At 44.8% G+C, this 14,221-nt stretch overlaps 1 protein-coding gene across 13 annotated transcripts in view; it reads right to left on the reverse strand.

The window, feature by feature from the left end:
- Cd44 (CD44 molecule (IN blood group)) overlaps nt 1-10,863 on the reverse strand; it is an 87,780-nt gene extending 76,917 nt beyond the window's left edge. Inside the window, exon 1 of one of the 13 annotated variants that reach the window (XM_034494014.2) lies at nt 10,550-10,863. In XM_034494014.2, the coding sequence (XP_034349905.1) occupies nt 10,550-10,622 (73 nt within the window). In that variant the 5' untranslated portion in view covers nt 10,623-10,863. The remainder of the gene's footprint in view (nt 1-10,549) is intronic. The other 12 variants (XM_076929342.1, XM_034494006.2, XM_076929345.1 and 9 more) reach the window with 12 other exon arrangements.
- Between the last annotated feature and the right edge of the window lie 3,358 nt (nt 10,864-14,221).

Consider the following 14,221-nt stretch of genomic DNA (forward strand, 5'->3'; position numbering starts at 1 on the left):
TTTAATGTCAATGAAACCATACTTTTATCCACACCTTTAAACATTTTGTTCACGATGAACCCTCTTTATCTCTTCTCCTGGGTTCTTTTTTTTTCCTCCCACACTCAGTACATCTTCTAGTTCCCTGAGATCTTCCTATATGCCAGCAGCTCAGGGACATATCTTGTTTTTCTGATCTCTGCTCAGCTATATGCTGTCTTCTATTTGGTAGCTTGATAGCTTCTGCTAAGTTAATAGCTTCTAGATATCAAGCTTCTACTAACCTATCACATACCTGAGATTAGCTCTTCTGCATTCCTCACTTCTTTCCACCTGTCAATCACACAATTCAGTATAACAAAATTTGCCAGTTTGTCACCATTTTGTATCTGAGGAAACAAGAGCAATAATGAAGGAGGGACCATGTCCACAGTCATCCTGTGACCAAGGCAAAGGGCTGACTGCTGGCGGGGTGTGGGTTCTCACTTCTTGTGGAGTAACACGATGTTTATATAACTGGTTGGGAATACAGAGAGCAGAGCCATACTCAACAATGAAGGGCATAAATATGACACAATGTGTGAAACTATCTAGAATTTTATTTCAATCAATGGCTGGTGGATTCCAGGGGACTATGATGTGGAGACAAGCAGAAAGGATTACAACCTGACTGAAGACCTTCAGTCACTGACTGAGGGCTGGAAGTAGACAGGGTATTCAGCCTCTGAACCCCTTTAAAAACCTCCTTGGTAGCACAGTATTTATGATTTCTTTTATTTCTCTCACAAGCAAGATTTTCTCTGGATTTATAGGAGAAAAAATTAACAAGAATGTAGAAGGCTCTGGGTAGATGAAGTAAACTCACGTCACTGGCCTGCTTTGTACAGTACCCTACTAAAATTTATATGTATATAACATGTTTTATATGCATGTGTAATATATGTAATATGTACATATATATTATTATCATTTTATTTTATGTGTATGAGTGCTTTGCCTGAATGTCTATGGACCATGCCTGAGTTTGGTATGCTCAGAGGCCAGAAGAGAGTGTCAGATCCTTTGGAAGTGAAACTACAGACAGTTGAGGCTAGCCTATAAGTGCTGGGAATAGAACCTGAGTCCTCTGGAAGAGCAACCAGTGTTCTTAACCACTGAGCCATTGCTGCAGCCAATATGTACATATATTATCATGGGTGCTTTGGTTGAATATATGGATCATTTTGTACTAACATGCTGTAAAGACTCCTTGAAGGAGGTTGAAAAATCTGGGATGCTCATGAAACTTGAAGAATGAAGGACATAGTTCTTTCTTCTCAGAGAAGTTGGATTTTCAGGCCTCCTGGTACAATAACTGTTTGAATTATTATTTGAAACAAGCAGTGTTTCATTTGGATCCTGCCCATGATCCCAGGACTAGCTCCCTGCAGTAGAAGCTGTGTGGCTGAGACACATTGTTAGCTTCTCTGTCCTGGACTGCTGCATCTGCCTCCTTCCAAAAAGGGAGAATTTGGTAGTGTATAAGGAGGGAAAGTCCTTGTCCCTAGGACTCACTTTTGCCTGCTGCTGTTTATGGAGTATAACTAGGTCTTGTGCTTGTTTCTGGCATGGATTAGTAATTCACTGCTGACATTAAATCCACACTGGTCATCACATTTTTGGTACTGTTCTATTATAGTATTATAGTAGTGTTATTTTCTCCACTAAGTGTAATGAAGCATGGGTATTAGTGAACTCAGAGTGGTGAATTTAGACAGCAGGAGGCCTGGAGAGAACTATAGAGATCACCTAGAGTCCTTTCACACATGGAGGAAATAGAGGACAATGGTGTCACCACATTGTACAGTGTATTAGCAACAGAGAGAAACAAAGAGAACATTCTATACTGAGAGCACTTCTGCACACTGTGGGACTTTAGAAAGCACCAGCTGAATCTTGTTCTAGGCACAACTGCCTGAGCTCACCCTGCTCATGGGTGACAGAGAGAATGAACTAGAATCTCTCTTGTTTCACAACCATGGAGTCTAACCCCTTCCCTAACCACCACCACCCTCCAGCTCATTCCCATACCAACTGTCTGATTACATGGACCAGCTCCTATATCTGGAAAGCACTGATGGGAAGAAAGGACACTCACTCTCTCCATCCCATCACACATTTTTAACATAGGGACCAAAAAGCCAACACTGTGTCTCAGAGTGTTGCTGAGAGCAGGATTTTGATGGTGGGAGTTCACTATATACAGGGTCAGATTTTAAGATGACTGAGTCACACACATAGCCAGACCTAAAGGAAATCAAGAGGCTTACTCTATTGGATAAAATAAAATGAGCTTTTTTTAACCTCCTTTCCTTGCCTGACACGTCAACCCTTAAGAAAGACCCACTTAAGCTGAAGAGGGTGTCCAGAGAAGAAACCTCAGGGAGTTTGAGATTTGCTTCAAAGGAACACTAGGGAAGAAAATGTTTTCTAGAGACCAAAAAGAAAAGACAGAACTGAAAATAAGACAGCCAAAACTTATCCAAAATATCTCAAATAGTTAATGATGGTGATTTCTTCTAGACTAAGTCCAGAAATTTTATTCAGTTAACCATCTAAATATTTAATGAGAGCTTACTATAGTTGGGGAAACATGTCAATAGCTGGGAGCTATGGTGTATGCAGAAATGTTCATAATGCATGGGTTTTCCACCTGGAGCTTCGGAGTTACACAGCTACCACCAAAAAGCATTGCTTTAGCTCCTTTTAGAATTAAGTCTTTATTATTTTTGTATATATGTGTATACCCATGTATGTATGTGCATGTGTATGTGTGTTCAGGTGCATGTGTACACAGAGGCTGGAGGACACCTCCTGTCATTTCTTAGAAGTAGCCCACCCTGTTTGGGGAAGACAGGATCTCTTACTGGCTTAGAACTTGTCAAATAGGCTTGGCTGGCTGCCCAAAGGACTCCAGCGGTCTTCTCATCTCCACCTCCCTGGAGTTGGGACTACAAGTGCACACTGACACTCCTGGTTTTTTACGTGGGTGCTGATGGCCGAATTTAGAGCCTCATATTTTCAAAGCAAGCATTTTACCAACTGAGGTGTCACCCTAAGTGAAGATCAGGTAGTGCAGTGCAACGATAGCATAAACAACTAGCAACCAGTAGAGGACACTTAGGAGAGTCTAAATGAGTGAACGTAACCTCTAAGGAATCATGAAAAAACAGAGGATCCAACACGAGACAAACTGCCAGCAGACTTCATCCAAACTTCATCCATGCATGCATGACCTCTGTTCTTTGGGCTTCCCTCAGTCCATGTCCTCCCTTTACCAGTACAGAGTCCTGACAGCTCTCTGGTAGCTATAGAAAGGAAGTAAGTAGTTCTCTTGAGGCTTCAAGTTGGAACTCATCTCTGTTAGACTCAGCTTTTTGGACTGGGTACAGTCATCATTGGCCGCATTGGTGCCTGACATACTTATTTGATGCTTCTGAAACCTGCAGAGACGAGGTCAGGATTATAGTGAAATGACTGTCAAGGGCAAAGGCAAGTGCCAGGTGTGTGCACCCACTCTTTTCTCCCTTATGTCTTAGTTCCAATGGTGGTGAACACTTGCAAAGGGGTTTCACTAGTATCATTTAAAAAAATGAAATTAGGAACAATGCTGCCTCGTTCATGGCTCGTGGGTGATGATTTTGGAAGGCACTGCAGACTTGCTTAATAGTAAAGATATGCATGACATTGAAGCAGATGTGAAATCCTGAATGACTTCCTGCCACTAGATTAAAGGCCTGCAGCCCTTTTACAGACTGAGTCACATGTGCCCAAGTGCTTCACCTCCTCCCTTCCTGAATGACTTCTTTCTCAGCCAGGAATGCACAAAGAAAAGGATCTTATTGCCCAAGTGACATTTACCTGCTGTACACCAAGCCGACTCCAGGTCATCTGGTTTGCTATAGAGCTGGGAAGAAGAGCTACCATGTACTAAGTCCTCTATGCCCTGAATGTAAAACCCAACTCCTGGCCAATTCCTGTCTCAGTTTTCCTTTCTTCCTCATCAACTCCTATTTGTAGAGTGAAGACCCTGGATGCAGAAACTCTTCAGCAAACAGAAAATATTTGGTTTCTATTTATTTGTTCCGTGCCTCCCTCTGCTTTCTTTAATCACAAGTCACAGTCTTAGATGACAGAAAAACATCAGTCATCAAAATCTACCTTCACCCAGGAGAGAAATAATAAATGAAACAATCACGAACAAGAACACATATCACCGTTCATTAACTTACCTCCCCAAACCTCCCCACAAAGAAGGGACTAGACTCCTGATCAGGTATTTATAAGTGAGCCACTCAGAGGACATGAGCTTTTCCCTTTTTATTTGCAAGTTCTGTACTTTTCTCTGACATCATGTTTTCAAATGAAAGGCAAGGACCTGGAGAGATAGCTTAGTGGCTAAGAATGCTCAGAGTTCAGTTCCCAGCACCACACTAGGTGGCTCACAGTTGCCTGTAACTCCAGATCCAGGGTATCTGATACCCTTACCTGGACCCTTTTGGTGCCTGCACTCACATGAGGACCTGGATTTGAATCTCAGTCCCCTCATTTTACAACTATGTGACCCTGGCCCAGTTCCTTAAATTCTGGGCCTTGGTTCCCTTATATGTGGGAAGAGGGTAATAAAAGTACTGTTTTTGTAAGACTGGTGCATAATTTAGACAAGTTGGTTTATAGAAAACAAGGAGAGAGCCAGTCCTGTTTGTCATGATTATTAACATTGGTAATGGTAGCTTACAAACGGTGTAAGAACTCTCAAAATGCCTTAACTCCCAGCCATTGCCAAGGGTATAGATGCTCAAAATCACTGCTCGTATGACCTTTTCCTTCCTCCCTGGGGTTTTGCAATTAACCTTTACTTTCAAAAGCTGAAGATTTGAGGAAGGTTCTTGGGACCTCAGTTTTGCAAATCACATCCTTGGTGACTCAAGCCCTCCCCACCCACTTTGAGTCTGTCTGCCCACACTTGCACAAAGGAGGGATACTTACGCCAGGCAGGCACACCCAGGCAGCTGGGGCACCCCAACCTCATGGAGTTTTGGCCCTGTGAGTCTAGCCTCCATAATAGCATCCCCTCACCCTGTGCTTGACTGTCTCTGAGCACTGGTAGACAAGTGATCCAAGGGAATGCAGGACCTACTCCAGGCTTGAGTGACTTTGTACTAGGCAAGCTCATTGCAGAGGAAGCCAGTGGGTGCCCTGTTAGCTGCCAGGCTTCCTGCAGATTAGGCACTTTTGGGATACAGTAGTGTCATTTGGAGAGCAGTCCATGGAAGATATCAGAATGCCTGGGAAGTGTTTCTGCATCACTCTCTGCTAATTCCACCTGCCAGAACCAAGTGTGAGTCAGAGGGTCTGTGAGCATCTGACTCAAGGACTCTTAGTGTCAGACCAGCAGTTCACAAAGCCATCCATTGCTGGACAGTGTTTCATTTTGAGATTTAAGTGAGTTTGGTGTCATCAACCCATTCCCTTTTCACGCAGCCATCCACTAACCCAATAGCCAGCAGCCACCAAAAAGAGACAAACTCTCTGCTTGGGAAGAGGAGATAGAAGCCCCCATATAAGCAGTTGGCCAGCCAAACCTTCTCCCCACCCTGTGAAAAATGACAAAACTATCCAGCATGCTGTCATACACACACAAACATATTTGAACATTCAGCGTGTCAGCCAGCCTGCCTCTCTGCATGAAAATTCTTATTTCTCTATTTGAGACACTCTTTTCAGTTCAACCTATCTGGTCCTCATTGTGGGCCTGCACTGGGGTCCAGGACCACAAAAGTGAGTGAAATCTAATGCCTGATTAGGTGGAATCCCTCTGGGGATTCCATGAGGCTGCAGAAGGTAGGTAGATAGAGACCGTTTTTCACTAATGGTCCTGGCTTCCCAAATCCTTACTGGCCAGTTTGGAGCTAGTATGGGCTTTTTTGGTTTTGTTTGGTTTGCTTTTTGTTTTGTTCTTTTTGTGGCTGCTTGCTTTGGGGTTTTTGTTTACTTGCTTGTTTCCTCAGTTATGAAGGTTGATCCCAGGACTTCATGCATGCTAGGCAGACACTCTGTCACTGAGTTTCACCCTAGTCCCGGAAGTGTATGTTTAACAAAAATGTGAGACCACTAAACGAATGAAAATCTGGGCTCAAATGTAAGACCCTCCTTTTAAAATGTTTGTGTCCTCATTCAAGCAGAGGCACAAAGTAAACAGAGTCATCAGCTTCTTGTGCAAACCCCAAGAATCTCTCTCTGAAGTAGAGAAGCGCCCCCTTTGAAAACTCCATGTGGTCAGGACACAGCTACCTCCTGCTTCAGCTCACACTTTGACAAGAATCATTCCCTGCTCATGCCCTGGTTACAGTTGCTAAAACGGAGGTCCTCATGAAACACTACTGTAGCTCATACCTTGTCCAAACCCCCAGGACAGGCTGCTGGGGAAGTCACCCCTCACTCTCCACCACATACAGACTTGTTTTTTAGTGGATCTGAGTCTACCTGGTTGGGTGGCCACGTGTCTTCTAGAGGCTCTCAGGATTTTGGTTCAAGAGCTGTGACTTGTCTAGAAAGCCATGTCAACCCACTGCCTGGGATTTCAAGGCTCCCCTCAAATGGGGTGGGCATATGTAACCATCCACAAAGTACATAACAGCAGCTCTCTATGGGTCACTGCATCTAAAATGCCTACGAAAGCAGCATAGGAGTGTCTGTGGGGCCTTTCTTAATTTGCAGGCAAGGAGTATTGCCCTGACTTGTCTCTTAGGCAAGGAGCAGCCTCTCCCTTCTTGCCAAGCCTACAAATAAGAGCATGTCTAAAGGGGCAACTGGACTCTGATAAGGAAATGGACTTATTTTAGCAATAAATATCTAGGCTGGCATTTCTAACAGCTGTGGCTGAGCCCTGGGAAAGAGGAGGGTAAGGCAGGGCAGCCAGGAGCCTACAGCCTTCTGGAGGGAGGTAAGAGAGGCTATATTCATGATCACTCTGCTGAGTATAGGGGGCAGGAAGAGTGAGAGACCACAAGCTATTTCCAGAATCTTCCAAAGGTAGGGATGGGGTGATGTTAGATGATGGGGCACCTCAACTCCACTCTTGTGTCCTTGGAGCCTTCATTTCTTTATCAAGAAAACGATGCCAGGAAGACCAACAGAGTCAGCTAACCTGGACCCATGGGGGCTCCCAGAGACTGAACCACCAACCAGCAACTATGGGATGGACTCCCACATATGTAGCAGATGTGTAGCTTAGTCTTCATATGGGTCCCCAAACAACTGGAGCAGGGGCTGTCCCTGAATCTGCTGTCTGCCTGTGGATCCCATTCCCCTAACTTGGCAGTCTTATTTGGCTTAGTGGGAGAGGATACACGGATGCACCTAGTCCTGCAACAACGTAATATGCCAGGGTGGGTTGGTACCGGGGGTGGGGAGCACTCCCTCTTCTCAGAAAAAGGGATGGGGAATGGGGAGAAAGTATGTGAAGGAATACTGGGAAGAGAGAAGATGCTGCAATTGGGATGTAAAGTGAATTAATGAAAATAAATAAGTAAATGAAAAAATAGGGTACTATAGGGCACTTCTAATTTCTCAGTGATGCTCAAGAGTCATGAAACCAGAAAGGTCTATCTTGAGTACCACTTTCCTTCAGGGTAAGATAAGGTGATCACTATTCTTAAACTCAAACTGAATATATTGAGTCATAAAATACAAAACTGTGAGGAGTGTATAAGTTAGTACTGAAGCTGTTAAAAAATGTTATGCCACGCCCCAGATTGGCCACACCTTCCTCCTCACCACTTCAGGGGAACCAGTGGGGCTCTTACAGTACTCCAGAGACCACTGTATTTCAAAGATGTCTTCACACCCTAACAGAGTGGGGAACTCACCAATCCCTGTCTCCCATGGCCTGCTTCCTCTTGGGGAAAAGAAGGGTTTTTTAATTTTCCTAAGTGATCTTTAAAGTTTCCATTTTTGAGTCTATGACAGTGAATCAGGAAATTTTTCAGGAACGAATGGAAGGAGATCTGTCATAGACCAGGAATTTTGTGTGGTCCAGCATCCCCTACTGTGTAAGGGGAAGTTGGCAGAAAATAGATTATTTTCCCCTTAGCTGCCAGAGTCTCCCAACACATCAGCTCCTCATTGTGCTTCAGAAGGAAGTAGATGTCCTGTGTGTACCCAGGAATAACTTAATGAATGGAGACACTTCAGCACAGATGGGGCTTGCTTCCTTACTTCTTCACATGGGAAGACTTAGCCTGTACCCTAACTGCCAATGCTCAGAGGAAGCAGAATGATGCCTCCTGACCCCAAGTCCCAAGACTCTCAGATAAACCTCTCTTTATCAACATCAGAGGTGCAATTTCCTAGCCATGATCTTTTGGAAAGGGAGAGGAGATACGCAAGTGGACACTTGTCTCCTCTGCCTTCAACCAAGACACTTTCTCCCCTGGGGGAGAAGTTGCTTGGTCACCTCAGCCACTTCTCTACTGTTTGACTTCCCATGCAGCACTGGACACAGCATCGGCCAGTTTCTCCTCTTACTCCACCCCTCCCCAAACCCCTCCTCTCCCATTTCCTCCCTCAACAGCCCCCCCCCCCCACTAACTTTGCCCAGCCTCAGTGCTTCCTCATTATCTTCCCAACCCAGTCACTCCCAGAATGGGGCAACCATGACGCCTCTCTTCTCCCTCCCCTCTCTCCTTCCCCTCTGCCTACCCAGACACACACCTTGTACTAAGTCACATCTCATTTCTGAGTCTCAATTCCTTTTCAACAGCTTTACAAGGGCAAGAAAGTCAGGGTCCAGGTAGCCGTGCTGCTCGTGCCCACCCTACTTGTCCTGGAGCCACAGGGTACAACAGAAAGGTAGAAACCCCAAGGCAGAAGAGAGCCTGCCTACAGGCCTCAGGACTTAACTCCAAGGGGGCCAGAAGGGCAACAGGTATCTGGGAGTAAGCCTTTTAGGATAGCTCTGAGACAGGTCAGGAAAAGGCAGACTTCAACTCCTCAGCCCCCGACAAAGGTGGGAGTAGTGTGCCAACCTTCCTGATGTCCCATGGCACTCTAAGCTATGGCACTTAGTGAACCCGAGTTCACACCCAGCACCATCCCTCAATGAGTGAATAGGGAGAAGTCACCAAACCTCTCTGAACCTCTGTTTCCCTACTGGTAAGAGGGGGCAGGATCGTTCTCACCAAATCACCGTGAGGGTAAAATGAGATATAGCATATGTGAAGTGCCTAACATAGAGCCTGGTACAGCAAAGGGGCACAAAAACTGTCCAGTAGTGCCGTGCTGCTTTTATTATTTGCACTTCTTCTGAATCAGAACTCAAAATTTAACATTCAACAATGGAGGTGCAATTTCCTAATCCCTACCTACCATGTCTAACAAAAGGAAAAAGAAAAAAGAAAAAACCAAAAACAAACAAAAAACCAAACCAGTTTGACACCCCTCAGCCCCCCCAGAACTGGATTTAATAAATTCTTGCTGAGAGGAACTCACTGAAGTCTGAGCTGACTTAATGACCTAGCTGGCACTTCTTAAAAGAAAAATTAACTATGCTGATGATAAACAAAGCCTTCGTGGAATTATCTGTTCATATATAGATAAAGGAGGGGAACGCTTGGAATTGAGCCATACTGAATACTTGGCCCCAGCTCCCTCCCTCCACAGCCACCAAAGCCACCAACCTCATTTAGCTGAAATATTAGGGACTGCGCTAAAGTTCATGTGTTACCCTGATACAGGTTCCCTCAGGCTCTGAAGCTGCCAGGCAGCGAATCTGAACCCTGTTGCTCTTTGACTCTGCCTACATTGGCAAAACCAAGGGACTGCAAGCACTGGGCGGCTGGTCCAATTATTGCTCCTGTTATGTGTTCTGGGTCCATACTGGAACCTTTGGGGCACTCAGAGCCTCACACAGAACCAGTTCACACTCTCACCAGCTAAAATAAAGCAGCCGGTGACCAAAGCGGACTGTAAGAGCCCTGAAAACTAGTCTAAGCCGGGACCCACTCTCTTCAGCTTTCTGAGGCTCCTTTCTGAAAAGCTCATCGCTAAACATCTGGCCTACCGCTATGTGAACACCTTAGGGAGTGCTCTACACTTAGGTCCCCTCTCTAGCTCTGTCCCAGTCCCTGGCTCTACCCTGCTAGCCAGAGCCAGCCAGGCTTGGGGAGCCCTTGAGCACCAGAGCCTGTTAGTCCGGACAGAGGCTGCGTGCATCCAAGAGTACAGTTACTTTTGAGCCATGTGCTCCAGCAAGCTTGGGGACCTCGCCCAAAATCTGCAATGGGCAACCTGCCCAGCAAACTTTCTTCTCCCTTTCTCTTTTCCTTTCACCAAAGCAGCGTTTCCCAAGCGCAAACTCTTTCCAATAGAGCAGCCCCAAATTCCAGCTTTGCTTTGCTAGCCCAATTCACTACAGTTCCCCCCAGCCCCCTGACGATTCAACCCAGCGGCATCCAGCTGGAGTCCTCAGGCGCTAGCTCCGCATACGCGCATACGCATCCCCCGCTGCCCAGGTTGGCGGGCCACTCACCGATCTGCGGCTGTGCCAGGCTCAACTGCAAGAGGCAAAGTCCCCAAGCTGTGTGCCACCAAAACTTGTCCATGGTGTGCCGGATGAAACGGAGGGATCTAGTCGCCTCTGGAAAAGGGTCGCGGGGAGAGGGGCAAAGAGGGTGAATGGGACCTGTCACTGGCTGGGGGCCGCTGGGCAATGAGACCGCCTAGGAAGTTGGCTGTGGTTTTTATTCCAGGCTTTGAAAGAATGACCTAAGAGGGAGGGAGCGCGCGAAGGACACACCCAAAGCGAGGGGCTGTGGCTAAGCAGCCAACGGAAGTTTAAAGACACACCAGCCTGCTTTCCTGCTGCCCCTGCGCCCCTGCCCTGCTCTCCCGGGATGGTGAGAATGGCTGCTACCTCCGTGCGCCCACGTCCCCCAGGATCACTCCACAGGCTTCCTACCCCGGCCCAGCCCTCCAGCCTATGAGAGGCTGCCTGGAACAAGGAACATGACTGAGTCCTACGACCTCGCCCCTCTGAATTAAATCCTCCAGTTTCTCCTTTGCCACTAGACTTTTGGGAACCTGGCTAGGGAAAGACTGGGTTTCCCAGGAAGCTGGATTTATCTTAGTGAGGAGCTGAGGAAAAAAATAGGGAGAGATCCTTCCCGGTGGATAGTGCCTTCCTGGCCAGGGTGGGGATTGAAAAGTGGGGAACTTGTGGGAGTGTCCTTTCCTCTTTCCCTCTGAGAGAAGTCCAAACCACTCAGCGGATCTTTGCTGGGGAAAACCCAAGGATGCCCAACACATTTCATTCATGCTCTCAAATATCTACCAATTCCTTATATCCTTCTAGGACGCCCTCTGTCCACCCATCTTCCTCCTGCAAATGCACTAATCTAGCCATACTACATCTGTCTCCCAATTCTTGTATTCGCCCACCTGTACAACTTTTCACCCACCATTCCATAAAACCTTTTTACACCCGTCCTAAGCTCATGTCCGTGCATCATATTTCCCACCCATCCTGATGTATGTACACGTTTCCCAGCTCTCGTTCTATCCATCGGCATATCCACTCACACATTTAACTTTTCTTTCTTGTTTGCATTTTAGACTCCTTTTGCTGCAAACTTTAATACATTCCCCTTTATTTCTTGATAAATTTCAAGAGGGAGATATTTCAAGGGAGATATTTCAAGGCTGAAAATAGGGGAAAATCGTATTTAAAATCACAATTCCCTGTCTTTTCTAATGCCTTGCGAGTTGCCATTTGGATATTAAAAGCTCTGTTTATTTTTTACTGGGAACTAAATCTGAGTGGACTTCTTGCCCAATGAGAAACAAAGAAGGCATGGCCGTGGCAGGACTCGGAATGAATATTGCCAGAATTTCTGAGGGAAAATGATATTTTGGTATTTACTGAAAGAAACTGAAAAAGTGAGAGAAATGTACCCCGCCACCTGTCCATCCATTTATTCGTCAAGCAGTTAATGAGTGCCCAAGGTTGCAAGAGAAGCAAAGCCTGGTTTGTCTCCAGGCAATAGCTCAATCACAAGCCAGCTGCTGCCTGCAACAGAAAATATACTGTAAAACTACAACGAGGACTGGAAAGATGGCTCAGTGATAAAGTGGTTGCTACCAAGCATGTGACCAAGTTAAATCCTTGGAACCCACATGGTAATTTAGGCAAGTTGTTCTCTGCCTCACACAGGCATGCCTATGTGTGACATGGCATAAGTGCACACACACAGTAACTGTTAAAATGATTAAAAAGAATCATTTTATTTTTCAGCCAGCTTTTCTGTCTACAGACTAAAAGTATTCGTAAGAATTGCATTTGTTCAGAGTATCTACAAGCTTTTTGCTTTTCATTATTTTTGTGAACATGTTAACAGCTATGTATCACATATATAATATACTACATTCCATTTTGTTAGGTACTACAAGTATCTAGCAGTGATTAGAAGAATCTGTGGGGGTTATACGCAAATACCGAGCTATTTTACATAAAAGAATTCATCTTCCGAAGGTTTCCTATAAGCTTGAGTTTTCTGGAAGTGATCTGCTGATAAGGAACCCTCTCTCTCTCTCTCTCTCTCTCTCTCTCTCTCTCTCTCTCTCTCTCTCTCTGTGTGTGTGTGTCTCTGTGTGTGTGTGTGTGTTTAGGATGCCACCAGTCCTGCAATCTGAAGGAAGAAGTCACAATATTTTCCAATATTTTCTTGGAAATACTAATGAGACATCCCAAGAAAGATGATACTTTGGGCCAAGGTATGGAAAGAAAAGGAATTCTTGAGAAATTGCAGGGACAGGTCACTCACGGGGAGTTCTCTTGTTGAGGAGTAGCCGGCATTCAACACTAGAATACCTAACTCTCAATCCTGTTCTGGCTGCTTACTACTTTATGGCCTCAAGATAGGCAAAGAGCTTTTATGTGCCTCCAGTTCCCCAAATATAAAAACGGGTTTAATAGTAATATTCACTTCATAGGACTGATGAGGAGGCAACAGATTTGAAAGCCTTGCATCTCCTAAACACTGGATATGTGTATGCATGTAAGTTTGTACACATGCATATTTTACATGATATATATATATATTGCATATTAATATATATATTAATTTTATATACATATGAAAACCTTGAATACTAGATCAGATGAAGAGACTGAGTGTACACATCGAGAATGATGACAAAAGAACTTTGTGGGGGGGCCAGGTTATAAAGTTCAAGAAACTTTGAATTTGATCTTATAGAAAACCAAGAGCCATTCAAAGTTTTAAAAATGATTTTTATGTGAAAACACACATAAATTTACTGTCTTATCCACATGCAAGTGCAGTGAAGTGGCAGTTAGTTAATCCACAATGTTATGCCCCCTTCACAACTTCAGTGTGGGTTTTTCAATTAGAGAGAGCCTTATCATCGCATTTTTAAAGACAATGATAGCAGTGATAAGGTTATAAAAATCACTGGACCTGGCAGTCTGTACCTGGCAGGGCAGCGTGACTGAAGCATCTGCCTTTCTGAGATGGAGAAGGCACCTCTCAGCCTCATCTGAATACAAAACACTTTAGAATTTGCCAGTAGGTGGAAAGAGATGGCCACTCTGTTATTGGAGAGCTAGAGACCATTTATTTCAAACTATAAAGGCCTCCACTTCTTGGAGTAAACATCATAGTGGGTTTGGTGAACTGTGGATGAGGAATAATCTTGAACATTTGTGTTCAAGATCTTTGTCTGATTTCTCTTTGGAGAAGGGGAGGGAAATAGGCAGTTACCAGGAATGACTTTTTGTGGAACCTGGGGGTTCCTTTGGGAGCCCTTCAGAAAAGGACATAGAAGCCAGAGCTGAGGATTCACACTGAGCTGTGTTCTTCCCTTGTCCCTTGGCCTATATGACATGGTCAGTTTTATATATCAGAATACCATAAGAGAGTTCATTTTGACAAAAGATTCTAAAAAACAAACAAAAAAAAATGGAAGATAAAAAAACAAAACAAAACAAAACAAAAAACCAAAAAACCTCAGACCCTGCTTTGTTGGTGTGTTTTGCATTTGTTCAGTAAACAATTCTGCCCAAAGGTGTGTGGTGGAAGACGAGGGGGAGCTGACTGAAAACGCTTTGCAAGCTGTAGAGAGACATGCAAATTCTCTAGAAATTATTATTAGGATTTTTCTCCCATAGGGGAAAGGCTTGTTG

The sequence above is a fragment of the Arvicanthis niloticus genome, chromosome 2, assembly GCF_011762505.2.
Source record: "Arvicanthis niloticus isolate mArvNil1 chromosome 2, mArvNil1.pat.X, whole genome shotgun sequence".
Lineage (NCBI taxonomy): Eukaryota > Metazoa > Chordata > Mammalia > Rodentia > Muridae > Arvicanthis > Arvicanthis niloticus.